Source organism: Protopterus annectens, chromosome 2.part0 (assembly GCF_019279795.1).
Source record: "Protopterus annectens isolate FY-2018-M chromosome 2.part0, PAN1.0, whole genome shotgun sequence".
NCBI lineage: Eukaryota > Metazoa > Chordata > Ceratodontiformes > Protopteridae > Protopterus > Protopterus annectens.
In genome coordinates this window covers 1,243,333,386-1,243,346,977 of record NC_056728.1, presented here as the reverse complement: position 1 = coordinate 1,243,346,977, position 13,592 = coordinate 1,243,333,386, and the positions used below count along the sequence as shown (strand labels likewise).

General features: G+C 40.7%; 1 protein-coding gene across 4 annotated transcripts in view; it reads left to right on the top strand.

Moving 5' to 3' along the window:
* The window catches only part of TEC (tec protein tyrosine kinase), a 1,312,802-nt gene that overhangs the window by 312,420 nt on the left and 986,790 nt on the right, over positions 1 to 13,592 (top strand). For all 4 annotated transcript variants that reach the window (XM_044061419.1, XM_044061418.1, XM_044061417.1 and 1 more), the window contains exon 2: positions 1,115 to 1,304. In XM_044061419.1, the coding sequence (XP_043917354.1) occupies positions 1,167 to 1,304 (138 nt within the window). In that variant the 5' untranslated portion in view covers positions 1,115 to 1,166. The remainder of the gene's footprint in view (positions 1 to 1,114; positions 1,305 to 13,592) is intronic.

Genomic DNA, 13,592 nt, shown 5'->3' with positions numbered 1-13,592 from the left:
CCAAGGTAAAGCCATTTCAAAACAGACGATTTCTAAATGGATTGCTCATGGAATCAGATTTTGTTATTCACACCATGGAAAGCAAATCCCAGGGAGTATACGGACTCATTCCACCAGAGCTGCTGCCACTTCTGCAGCCTTCCTCAGGGTTCCTACCAAAGACATTTTGGAAGCTGCAACTTGGAGTTCAGTGCATACTTTTTCTAAGCACTACAATCTACCTCTCTACTCTAAGTCTAGGGCAGGCTTTGCCTCTGCAGTCTTGCAGGGCCTTTTAGCCGCCCCTTCTTCTTTATGACCACCTCCCTTTCTTTCAGCTTTGGGATTCTACCCTACAGTCATGACTGCAACAGTGAAACACGATGAACATAGTACACTTGTGTACACCTACCATAAATGTAGATGTTCGAGTGTCTTCACTGTTGCAGTCTGGGTTTCCCTCCCTCCTGTCCCCTCTTATTTTTACTTTTGTGTGGTTCCTTTTTTCACCATTCTTCTGAGGTGTATTTGCAAAGGATATGTGACTTTTCTCATTTTGGGACTCCTGACATCTGGGGCAAGAAAAACTGGAGAAGATGGCATCGGCTGTCAGCTTTAAACTCCTGGCGCTCTGACATCAGGGAGCATGGTTGAACAGCTGACGCCGGACCCAGACTTTGGGATTCTGGCCGACCGGGGACTGCCTGCCGGCAGGGGAGAACCCTACAGTCATGACTGCAACAGTGAAGACACTCGAACATCTACATTTATGGTAGGTGTACACAACTGTACTTTCTCGGACATGGTGGCTGGTGATTGACCTCTTCAGGGAACACAGAAAAGAAAAACACTTCATTCACAGTGGTGCCCCTGCAGTAAAACTGCTGTATATATTCAAGTGTACAGCATATGGCTACTGCCTATAGAAATATGCATCAGTAGGGTCACACTAGAGAAGCTGAATGGCATCTTCAGAGTTTTGTAACACTGAGTAACTTGCAGCCAACATGATGCTTCTGGTGCTCCAAGGCACATCAGCGAGCATTACATTATGTTTTTTCACATTTTGTTTCTGAAGATATATTTTACATGCTTTGTGTCATAACGTAATGCAGAGCTTTTGCTTCTGTTGCAGACTGAAAGATTTCGCGTTCAATGGCAGGAGAAAAAGTGAAACAGATGCTGACATGAATTCAGATATTATACTAGAGGAGATATTAATTAAAAGATCTCAGCAGAAGAAACGGACCTCCCCTTTAAATTACAAGGAGAGGCTTTTTGTGCTTACAAAGTCAAAGTTATCTTATTATGATGGCCGAGTGGAGGTAAGCTAAAAAAAGTGTGCATATTCTTATCACTAATTAGTTTTCGTATTGTTATTAAATCTGAGTATGTTCATTATATTAATAATTAGCTGATGCCCTGTACTCTGAGAATTGTTTTGACAATGCCAGAGTCTGAAACAGTTGCTTCCATGTTTTTTAATTTAAACATATGTATATTAACTTAGATGCAGATGTATTCATACAGAAAAACATCAATGGGAAATCCTAATATCCTTTGGCTTAAGTAATCTTTATTTTTCAGTGATAAACAGCAGTTAAACAGGTGCTTTGAAGGTGTTCGGCTTGAAGCTGTGGATGTACAACATAAAGCAATATAGTCTGGTTCTGCTTATATGTCATCTTGTATTTTCTCCTGCAGAACTAAAAGAAGAGAAGCTCATTTAGACTTTGCATTTTAGAGTTTGCTACTTTGACTCAAAAATACCAGTGAATGTTAAAATATGATATTACTGAAGGTCTTGATCTCCCTATTCAGATTTAATCTCATCCATTAACTAATTACTGAAGCACATTTGTGGCAGGATATGCAGATAGTGATGTCTGCAGTTTTGAGTGAGCAGTCAGGAAAATTACTTGGTTGTCTTTGGTAACTTGAAAGGATGATCAGGTAGATGAACATGAGGTTGACTAATAAGAATGATGCACATTGGGCTAATGTGAAATGTAATTACCGATGTTATATAATGCACACTACATAATACATAAAATATAATATATAATGAGTTAACTACAGGCACTTGTGTCCCACATGTTTCAAAACCACTGTCTTGAAGCTAGGGGCTTGACTGCCATGTAGCTTGGCTTGGCTTCTGCTTGAATATGAGTTTTGGCAAGCAGCTGTGGGAAGTGAGCACTCTTCATGCTTAAACTCTAATATGAGCCGGAGGGGTATTTTAGGGTTAGGGAGTATTTCAGAAACTTGGGTTTAGGGAAAGGTGTTGGAGTTTTAGGTTTAAGGAGCAGGGAAGGGAGTTTTAGGGTTAGAGAATGATCAGGAAATTTAGGCTTTGGAAGGAGGGCGTTGGAGTTTTAAGTTTAGGGAGTGATCGGGGACTTTAGGATTAGGAAAGGGGAGTGGAAATTTGAGGTAAGGGACCAAGGAGTTGGGTTGGGAACTGGGTGGGAGGTAGATTCTGGTAGGGATATACATTTTATTGGATCAGGTGTTGGGAGGCCTATGTAGAAACAGGAGATCACGACTATGGGACCTGTAGCACCTGCTGTTTTGAGCAAGTGGCAGCAAGCAGATATACTGCGAGTTACTAGTATTCCTGCATCTATTGTAGGCACGTATGTAATATATATATATATATATATATATATATATATATATATATATATATATATACACACACACACACACACATATATATATATATATATATATATATATATATATATATCTTTATCTATATATCTATGTCTATATATATATATATATATATATATATATATATATATATGATTAAGATTCTTCTAAAAGTAATGGAGTCCCAAACATTTGAAGATGACTGTCTCGAAGCCAGGGACTTGTGTGTCTTGTAACTCGTACAGGATGCCACCCACACTCAAATATGAGTTCAGGCAAACAGCTGTCACATTTCACCTGGACGCATTATTCGAGTTTAAGCAAGGTAAGTGCAGAATCCATAAAGAGGGAATGTGAGTTATATTTTAGGTTAGTGAGTGGGTGGGGGATTTTAGAGTTAGGAAATGAGAAGTGAATATTAGGGTTAGGGTGAGGGAAGTGACAGTTGTAGTAACTTTCTGGCAGTCTTATCTGCATGATTGCCACAAATGCTGACTTAAAATGTAGGTAAACGTTAGCATAAAACTAATGGTTGAGTTTGCATAGCAGCAAATGAAAGCAAATGAGCCATACAGCACTATAAAAAGGATTAATTTAACAGATAAACATGATTCCTGAAGTTAAGCAGTAATCCATTGTGTTTCAGAATTGCTGTTAAACTCAACCACAACTTGTGCTTCAACTCATCATCTCCACTGCCCAGCAGGTGGCACAGCGGCAGCCTAGCTGCCAAAGATTTATATTATAATGTTGTTACTGTATTCATAAATAATATAGGAATGTCTTTTATTGAAGACACGATATGAAGAAATGTAGTCATGCGTAAATTATTTGGAGGAGGTTACAATAGTATACTGTCATCACTGTCTCTCTGAACATTTAATCATTTTTGTCAGGACAAAAGGAGATTGGTGTTGATGTAGACATGCTGTGAGATACATGTGTGTGTGTGTGTGTGTGTGTGTGTGTGTGTGTGTGTGTGTGTGTATGTGTGTATACACATGGGAACACTGTACTTAGTTGAATGTTGAGGATACTGAACAATTTGTATGTCGACCTAAGCCATTGAATAGTCAGATGATCGCAATGTGCTAGCATTACTTCATGTGAGATTGGGTACAGTGGGAGGTGGAAATTTGCCCTTTCCCAGCTGTTGTGCCATCTCAGAGGTGGTGTATGTGTGTGTATATGTGTGTGTGTGTATATATATATATATATATATATATATATATATATATATATATATTTATATATAAAGTAGCAAGGGGCACGATAAAAAGACGATTGGCTGCAATCGCATCCACAGTGTTTTTGAAGCTCAAGGATGGCCTGTGACTGTGTAGAAATGTATGAAGATTAGCTGTGTTTTACCACATCCCAGCAGTAGAGATCATTGTACATTGTACTGACAATTAATATTTGGAGTACACTTACATTACTTTTCATGTCAATCACCAGGAAGTATGCAGAACTAAGGATTTATACAGTGAAAGGATAATGGATAACACAATAAATATATTGCTAAACAGAAATGAAAATGTAAGAAAGTGAAATACTTAGCAAAACAGTTTTTATGAGTAGATTAGCTTGCAGAGAGTGTGAGTAGATCACTTAGCTTTATTTTTTTTGTACTTGTACCTTTTTTTAGCCTTTGTAAATGTTATCCTTTACTTTGGTTCAATGCTGAATGCCTTTTGTCTCTGTTTTTGTTTTAGTCTGCAAATGCGTCACATACAACTGTTGTGTGTTTCCCTGACAACTTTTGTCTCACTTAGAGTGTGTAAAGCACTTAATTTACAGGTAAAGAAAAAGAAGCAATGAAACAAAACCTGCCAGGGAAACACACAGCAGTTGGCTGTGACACACTTGCAGAAGGAATGAAAAACAGAGACCAAAATCATACAAACACTGAGGGGTCTTCCTCCTCACTTATAGTGTTCAAAACATTTCATTTACCGGTTGAGCTCCAGAAGCAGTGAGACAAAATTTGTCAGGGAAACCGCAGCATTTGGTTGTTACACAATTGCAGAATGAAAGAATAAGAGAGCCAACAATGACTCATCAGGACCCAGCTTTGGGGACTAATCTATCATCCACAGTCTTAGCTGAAATGGTAATACTTTGCAAGGGGAACCTACTCAAATCCTGATAATTGCAAACTATGTTGTATGTGCAAACTCCCACTCATTGACATTATCTCATGTATTAAGCACTGTGTAGGCCAAAGCTAATATAAGTAGTCCATGATAGTAGTAGTTCTTAGTAGCTGGAAATATGGAACATGGCAGCCCAGCTCTTTTTTATACAATGAGCAGTGCCAGTTCTTGTTTGTTCATAGGTGGAGGCATTGCCCGTCATGACCCACAGTGCACTGCATGATCACAAAAGATAAGTGATTTGAAAGCCCTAGGTGGGCATGTGTGAAGTGGGTAGAACAAAAGCTGAGCAGCTAAGGAATGAGGCAGGTTGGGAAGGTGGGGTAGATTTTATTTTGTGGGAAAGGGGGCCCATTTTTCATGCGTACAGAAATGGTAAGTTGGGGAAGGACGTACAGGACACAAGAGGTAGGTAAGAGGGTTAGGTTAGGTAGAAGTTGAAGACATACATGACTGACAGGATTGTGGAGTAACACAGCGAGAAGGGGGGACACAATGGAAAAGGAGACATCAGGCAAACAGAGGATAGACAATGCTGAGGGGAACATTGAACAACCGACACAACTAGGCATGGACACAAAAGGGATGAGAACACCAGGATGGGGAGATAGGAAGGGAATCTGCATCTGCTGTCTCTGCCAGTTGCAATCCAGTGGGAAATTATTTTCCATCCTGGATACTGCCACCAATGGGCCATGTCTCAGAGGGTGAAGTCAGTGCTGGACATTGCAACACACTGGGTTGCCAGAGGAGGTTTTCCATCTGTCTGATTTGGGCATCCAACTTCCTGTTGATAATATTCCCCACAATGTCTGCAAGCTGACGATGATTGACAAAGGTGTTACCTCCATCGCCCAGTGCTTCTGGTGGCACAACAGTTCCAGCATGCTGTGCATGGTACCTGAAGCAGGTGTTGTAGGTAGGACAGAAGGTGTGAGGGTGACTGTGGCAGACCGGGAGCAGACGTGCTGGGTATGTCTGGTGGTAGTGGCAGTCCTGCTGTCACCTGTGGGGGTCTGACAGGCCTTGCCAAAGGTATGGGTGTAAGTCATGATGCTGCATATAATAGTAAAATAAATGGAGAGAAACTAAATAGTTAAACAAATACATGCATATAATAGAAAGGATAGTGACAAAAGGGTGGAGGGAGAAATTCAAATACAGTGAATGCATGCAGCTGATACGTACTTGTCCTATGATGATGTTACCCCTAATATAGATGAATTAACAGCAAGCACACCTCCCAGCTTCAAATCACTGTTAGTATACACAGGTGAGGGGGGATCTGACCTTACCACTATCAACACCTGTGTTACAAAAGGTAAGTAATTAATGTGATGAGCTGCTTGCACAGACTAATGGGTTCTGTCATCCAAGATGATGTAATAACATTTGAGACAAATGTAAATACTCAAGAAAAAAATGATGCCCTGACATACTTTTCACTCACAGCTTATAAGCGAAGGAAACATTTATTGACAAAGATTGTCCATGACACAGATGTCCACACACCCAAAATTGTTGGTCATACATATTTCACACATCTGTTGCTTTAGGTAGTGTCAGTGGTGCAACAGGTAACACACTCTCCTTTGGTGCAGAAGACTGTAGGTTCTATTACTGCACCAAGTAGATAGATTGAAGCGTGGGGTGGGGGGGGGGTGCTGCACTCCTGAGTGTGTTATCCTTTGGATGAGATATTACAGGTCCAACCTGCTCTAGTTGATGGCAGCTCAGGGGTAAGTAAAAGATACCACTGTACCTATTGAAAAGGGGGGGGGGGGGAGATACTCAATGTCCAAGGCAGATTTCCCCCGGTAGTATAAATGCCACCTCAAATCTCTCCTGAAAAGAGGCCAGTAACTTACTGGGACTAACCCAGTCAAAAAAGAATAAATAAAATAAATAAAGGCAGTATAATGACTCAGAAAGCTCAACTGAAGCAGTATAATAACACAAATTGGGGGGGGGGGGTAAGGACTTGAATCCACTAGCATCCTCACAAAGTAAGGACACAGTTTTATTATTTTGTCTCAGTTGTCCAAGTATATAGCTTGACAAATAACAAACACTAATAACAATCAACAGTCAAACTGCTACCTTTAACCTGTGCCAGTTATCACAGAAGTGGCAGTGATTCATGAAAGGTATGCAGTTTGAACATGTATCTCCAGTACTGTTAACGTTAAAAGCTTTACATTCACCCCATCACTCTCTTAGACTTTTCAAGCTCCTCCTGTGCAGTTGCCTTTTCAGTTCAATATCTCTAGAGGCTATAGAAATAAAGAAAGCACTGTGCAATATTTGTGGATGGCATGCAATGGCAGGTTATAGGGATATCTAGCTTATGTTCTGCTTACATTACCTAGGTGGTGACTGCTGTTTAACTTTATCCTCCAGTCAGTTGAGGATGTCAAGGTTGCAGTACCTCATATTACTGTATTGGTGATGGCACTGTCCTCCTGTGTGTGGAATCCCCATGGCACAGGTAACAGTCTGGGTTAACTACTTCATGCTTTAGTCTTCAGTCTTATACTGATGCCCCTTAATATCTCTCCTACAGGAGCCCCCAGCTGTGATCCTTATTGAGTAGATAGAGAAATAATTTTGACTGCTTCATACATCACCTCTTCACTCTAAAAGGAGCACTACTTTCTTCTTCTCCTTCTCCAGACATAATGTCTCACCTCGGAGAATCTCAGTGAAAAATGGCAGAAAATTGGTGCCCATATCAGGTCTCATGAGTCTCATCTACCACACATTGACTGGTATTAATGGGTACTTCATTTGCTCAACATATTGTGGGCTCAGGTAATATAGGTACTACATTGTTATGGTTCACAGTGGCACTCTAAAGTGTGAAACATGGCAGTCCTGTATCCCTGTGTATGTTGTTAAGAAATCAGGCACTACAGTGACTCCATTTACAGATGGTTAGATTTCAAATTACAGATCCCTTAGAAACATGACCTGGGCTGTGCATGCTCAGTGCTGCCCGCGGTGATCCAAGCATGTGCCCAGCATCAAGGAAACTTGAGCACAGTGGTTAGCAGATGTGCTCTTCATGCAGACTGAGCGATTCAGAAACAATAATAAGTTTAACCCTAATTAGCATAATCATTGTGTCCAGCCAGGTGAATCTGCATGATGTAAGCATGATGGCAAGCAGATATTTTCATTGTACTACAAAAGAAAATGTAAAGCAGCAATGTTTGGAAGTTGAGAAAGTTGAATAACTGAATATTTGATAAAACAAAACTATGCTCTGCTTTTACAATTTGTCTTTGAACTGCATCTGTTTTTCACTGCTATTGAACTTGTAAGTATGTTTGAAATTTGTACTGAATGGGGGATTGCAAGGGTGGAGCACTTGTTCAGTTGAAAGATTGTTAAGCCTAATGTGAGACATCAGCTCATACTTGATTGCTTCATACACTACACATATGACAGTAACAAAAGTATTTTTAATCTTCAGATAAATAGTTATGTCATCTTGCTTACAAGAAATGGTACGGGTAATGCTTTTGGGGAGACATTTCCTCAGTAAACTTATGTGCCTGACTTTAATTAAGGAGTGTGTCTACAGATAGATGAGTCTCAGGCACATGAACAATATACTGTTAAACAATATGCTGTCTGGCCAGTGGTGGGGTAGGGGTGTATGGATTTGGCAGTGCCACCCAGGTATAGGTTGTTAATACAACTTTTTTTCCATGTCTATAAAGGAATGATTAAAAAAGCAGGCAAAGCCGAAGCACACTGCTTACTTTGAGACTTGTGCTGAAATATCTACCCATAAGTGGACACTCTTCAGTGTACAGAATGAGGTGCTACTCCAGGCACTCCGTTTCCATGAGTGACAACTGTTTAGTCTAGAAGAGGCTGGCCAAGCATACCAGGGCCATGCCTTAGATGATATTGCGACACATGTTAAATCAGTTGGTGGCCACAACCACAGTTATGAAATGGTGTGCCATGAGGCCAGTGTCATTATACATGCTGCCTAAAAACGAACACAACTCATGACATGGGAATGTAGAACAGTGGGTGGGGGTGGGGCCATGGTTGCACCACATCTCATGGAGAGAGAGGAGTTCATGGCTTCCTTCAGAGGTCGTGACACCTCTACAAAGTCCCACAGTGCAGTGCTGGATGTTGGGAAAGATCTGGAGAGGTCTCCGATACATTCTACTGGAGATTCCCCAGTTATGTAGAACTGTTTCTATGTAAGAATACCTGTAAGTCCTCTGCAACCCTTAGTCACTGTCAAAATTATTAAAGCTGTCTGACTTACAGTGTACAGGTACATCCGCAGTCATCTGTACAAGTTATGCAAATAAAGTAAAGCAATGTGTTTTGGCATTTCCCGGTTAGGGGTCACCACAGTGGATCACCGGTCCGCAGATTGATTGGCAGTGGTGTTTTTACAATGTCGAGGTGCCAGCCCGGTGCCCAACCTTCACAGAAGACACATGCATACACACCCACGCACCTACCTGCATGTCTTTAAAACTCAGTACCGCAGGGAGGACATGCAGACTCCGCACAGAAGGCACTCCAGCCAAGAATCAAACCGGAGAACCTCTTACTGTGAGGTGACAACGCTAACTGCTGCACCACTGCAGCTGTAAAGTTATGCAAATAAAGTACTGCTTGTTATCATGCTTACATCTGTAAATCTCAGTTGCATGTGTACTTCTGCTGCTGGGTCATGCTTACACTGGATATTTTGTGTTTTGGTGTATTCACAAGTGAAATTTTATCTGGCACTGGTAAGGTGGGACTGCAGCCACTTGATTTTGGAGGATCTGTAGTTTTTGATAATGATGGAAGGGATGAACTAACAGTCAGGGAGTACAGAGTATGTACTGGACACAGATAATGTGACTGCTGCATCCCCAGTACAGACCAAAGACACAGCCTCTATTCCTGTAGATACCCAGATTACCTACGCGTCACAGGGAGGACAGGTTAATGGGGACACTATCAATCAGAGAAGCATACTGGCTCACAGGAGACAGGTATCAGAATTTGTCCGTAGCACCCTTAGGCAGAGAGATCCATGCGGGGGTGGGATGGGGGTGGGGGGCTTGGAGTGGTAATAGTGCTCACTGGAAACATGGTTACCACCCTTCCCCTGAGGTTAGTGTACCAGTCATCTCAGCCCAGCAGATATACAAGGTCATTGTGGAGGCACAAGCTAGAACCATCACAGCAGTGGTTAAGATAGTGAGGGTGATGCAGGGTGTGTGATGACCTACAGAGTGCATGTCCTGTATGTGTGATTGCTTGGATAGACTCAGTTATACACTGAAACATTCAGTGCCTTCTCTGTTTCAGCTGCCAGGGATGAGGAGCCATCCATGGAGATGGTGAACTGCTTCATCTATTGTTGGTGGCCAAAATGGCTATAGACAACCAAGATGCCACTCTTGCAGTGCTAGCCTTTCCACAACAGTGCTGAGGTCAGGAGAGGCCATCTTCATGATTGTGGCCATTGCAACAGTGTCACATCTTATAGCAGACATTGCTCAAGGTCATTCATCATACTAGCATCTAGCCAGGACCATGGTACATGTACTACAACTCCTAGTAGATTGAGCTCTTGTAGGCAGGGACATGCACAGGAGTATGCACAGTATGCAGAACCCTCTGCCATGTATACTTTGGACATGTTCAGTAGCGTGAGTCAAAGTTTTGCAAATACTGCTGAAACTGGAAGTGTGAAAACTAATGACCGTGCTAATAGAATAGATTTTAAAGTAGGCTGTCTTGCAGTTTCCTCCGGTCAGTATCTAACTGTATAATAGGAAATGCATCATGGATAATTTTTGCATAGAATATTGTACCTTATAAGTATGTTGTCTTACATATCTTGTTTACAGAGTTTTGTTGACTAGTGCATTTTTAATTTAGAGTGTGTATGTAATATTGAAACTGTAGTAAAACCTAGCTATATGAGTGGGTTAAAGTTGTCAGCACAAACACTTAAAATGTATCACTTAGCAGGAAACCATCCACTGGCTTAGCTTTCTACTCACCCCTTGCACAGACTCTAACCCAGCCTTGCCATTAATACTGTACACTGTAGAACAGGCTAGGGTATGAAAAAGGATGATTGTTTTTATATTATTAGGGACTTGTGTTACAGCTTCTTGTTGTTTTACGTATTTTAGATTATCCTTTTCTTTTTTCAGTTATTACTCCTCTTGGCTCATCACAGCTGACCTCAGCTACTCCTGGGGTCTCTTCTCATTTCACCAGATCTACCAAACCTGACTAAGCATTTTCTTCCTTCATCCCACCACTGCACCTGCTAGTAACACCCTGTCTGAGGATCACCCAGTGGGCATCAGTGCTGCACCATCCTTCATTTCAGCAAGGGGTTGATGCCAGAAGAACTGCCTCACCTAGCTAAAGGAAACACGGCACAGTTGTTTCCCCAATTTCTACAAGGAACATCAACTAAATGAATCTGCGCACCTACCACAGACAGACAAAATACCAGTAATGGCCATGATGCATATTACTTGTAGTTACAAACTGCCGCCATAATGTTACGTATGTGGACTAAACCTTATGAGCCAGCATGATGTGTGTGTGTATGTGTATATATATATATATATATATATATATATATATATATATATATATATAAAATATATATATATATATATATATATATCTATATCTATATATACACATATATATATATATATATATACATATATATATATATATATATATGTATATATATATATGGATCTACTTTTCTTTGTAGAAATTTCATTATTTCGAGAAAAAAAAGTAAAGGACCACTTACACGAAAGTGCATTTAAATGAAAGTGCACTTTTGTGAATATCGGTTCAACAAACAGATAAAAAACACAAAAAAAGAAACACAAAAAAGTGTTTTGCAGGGGGGCAAGCCCCTCTGCACCCCCCACACCCCCACTACTTAGCTATACTAATTCCGAGATCGCACTACAATTCCCTGTTCCCCAGTGTAGTGTGCTTTGGCACCGCAGTGTTTCCTGTTTGTTTTCTTATCGCTTTGTTGAACCAATATTTGCGAAAGTGCACTTTCGTTTAAGTGCACTTTCGCGTATGTTGTCCTCTACTTTTCTTTTTCGAAATTATGAAATGATAAATAAGGACATTGGCAACCTACAGACAATGGACCCATTACAATTTGGTTTTGTTATAGGAATGCCATGCCTAGTTAACCTGGTAGACTTCTTTGAGAGGGTCGGCAAGGCAATGGATGAGGGTAAAACAGTGAATACTTCATATTTTGATCTGGCCAAGGCATTCAATACAATATCCCACTTAAGCATTGTTGACCAGCTCTCTGAGCTAGGTATATATCCTGCATAACTTGCTGGATTGCTGGCTGGCTCACAGACAAGACCCAAGAAGTCAGGATCGGTGAGACGACCTCCACCAAGAGACTGGTCACCAGCAGAGTACCCCAGGTCTCTGCTGGGCATACCTCTCAACTGTACAGATTTTCACAGAATGTCCACATTTTGGCCTCATAATTTTGGTCCATTTTTCATAAAATTGTTTTTTCTGGCAAATTAGTGGTAAATTATTAAAGATTGAAGTTAAAAATAATGACAGACATTTTAGTTTCAGACTTTATATTTTTCAAAAAATGTATGCTAATGCAAAACCTGCTATTCTGTCAACTTTCTATGTTTTTAAGAGCATTATTTAAAAATTGTCCCTATTTTTGGGCCTTTGTCTCACTTTTATTTATGACTTTGTCCAGATTTCTTGCTCTAAAAGGTTGAGAGATATGGTGCTGATTATGCTGTTTGGCATCTGCTTCTCTGAAGTCAAGGCTTATATTCAGGGTCTCTAGCTCACCAAGTTTGCAGATGACTGTAAACTAGGAGCTGTTATAGATTCCCCCAACTCACCAACATCTTGTAAGAGGGTTTAACACAGACAAATGACTAGTGCCAAAGCCATGACCTAAAACTTTGTCAAAAATGCATTATAATGCCCTTTGGGAAACTGTCAACCTAAGTTAATTACTCAATTGCTAAAATACCTCTAAGTGTCGACCCAGTAGTAGGAGATCAAGGAACATATGTAGACAGGGATCTTGCCTTTGACAAACACATAGCTGAAATAGTAAGAAAATCATTTTATGCCAACCAAGTTATAGTTAAGAGTATGGCATCCAGGTCCAAGGAAGTTATAATACCACTGTACTCAGCCCTTATCAGATCTATAGTTGAGTACAATGCCTCCTTTGGTATGTACCTAACCAGAGACTTACAAAAGTTGGAACTCTCACAAAGGCTTTGCACCAGGAGAATTCAGGGTATAAACACCCTGTCCTACACTGATCACCTAAATGATTTGTCTCTGTATTTAGTCTCCTACAGGCTGTTGAGAAGGGATCTTTGCCTGGCTCAGAGGGCTTCCTCAGACTCAGCAATAATGGATCTGTTGCACACATGCAAAAAAACATCATCAGAAACACTACATCCAAAGATCTGAACTTCAGTTGTGACACAATCAGAATGTGGTGGAGATACAGATATGTGTCCCAAAAGATCCCTATGCTGTGGAATAGGCTCCCCATCCATGTAAAACAGAGTTTATCTCTGCCCCTATTCAAATGAAATCTTGACAATTGGATGGGGAATCGTAAATTTACCCCAATCTAGTCTCCATGTCCCTTGTGGATAGAGGCCATCAATAAGAAAAGTATTATCCTAACCAACACCCCTAACCCCCTCTACAAATTCCTTAGTTACCTCCCTACTAACATGCCCCCCCTCATAT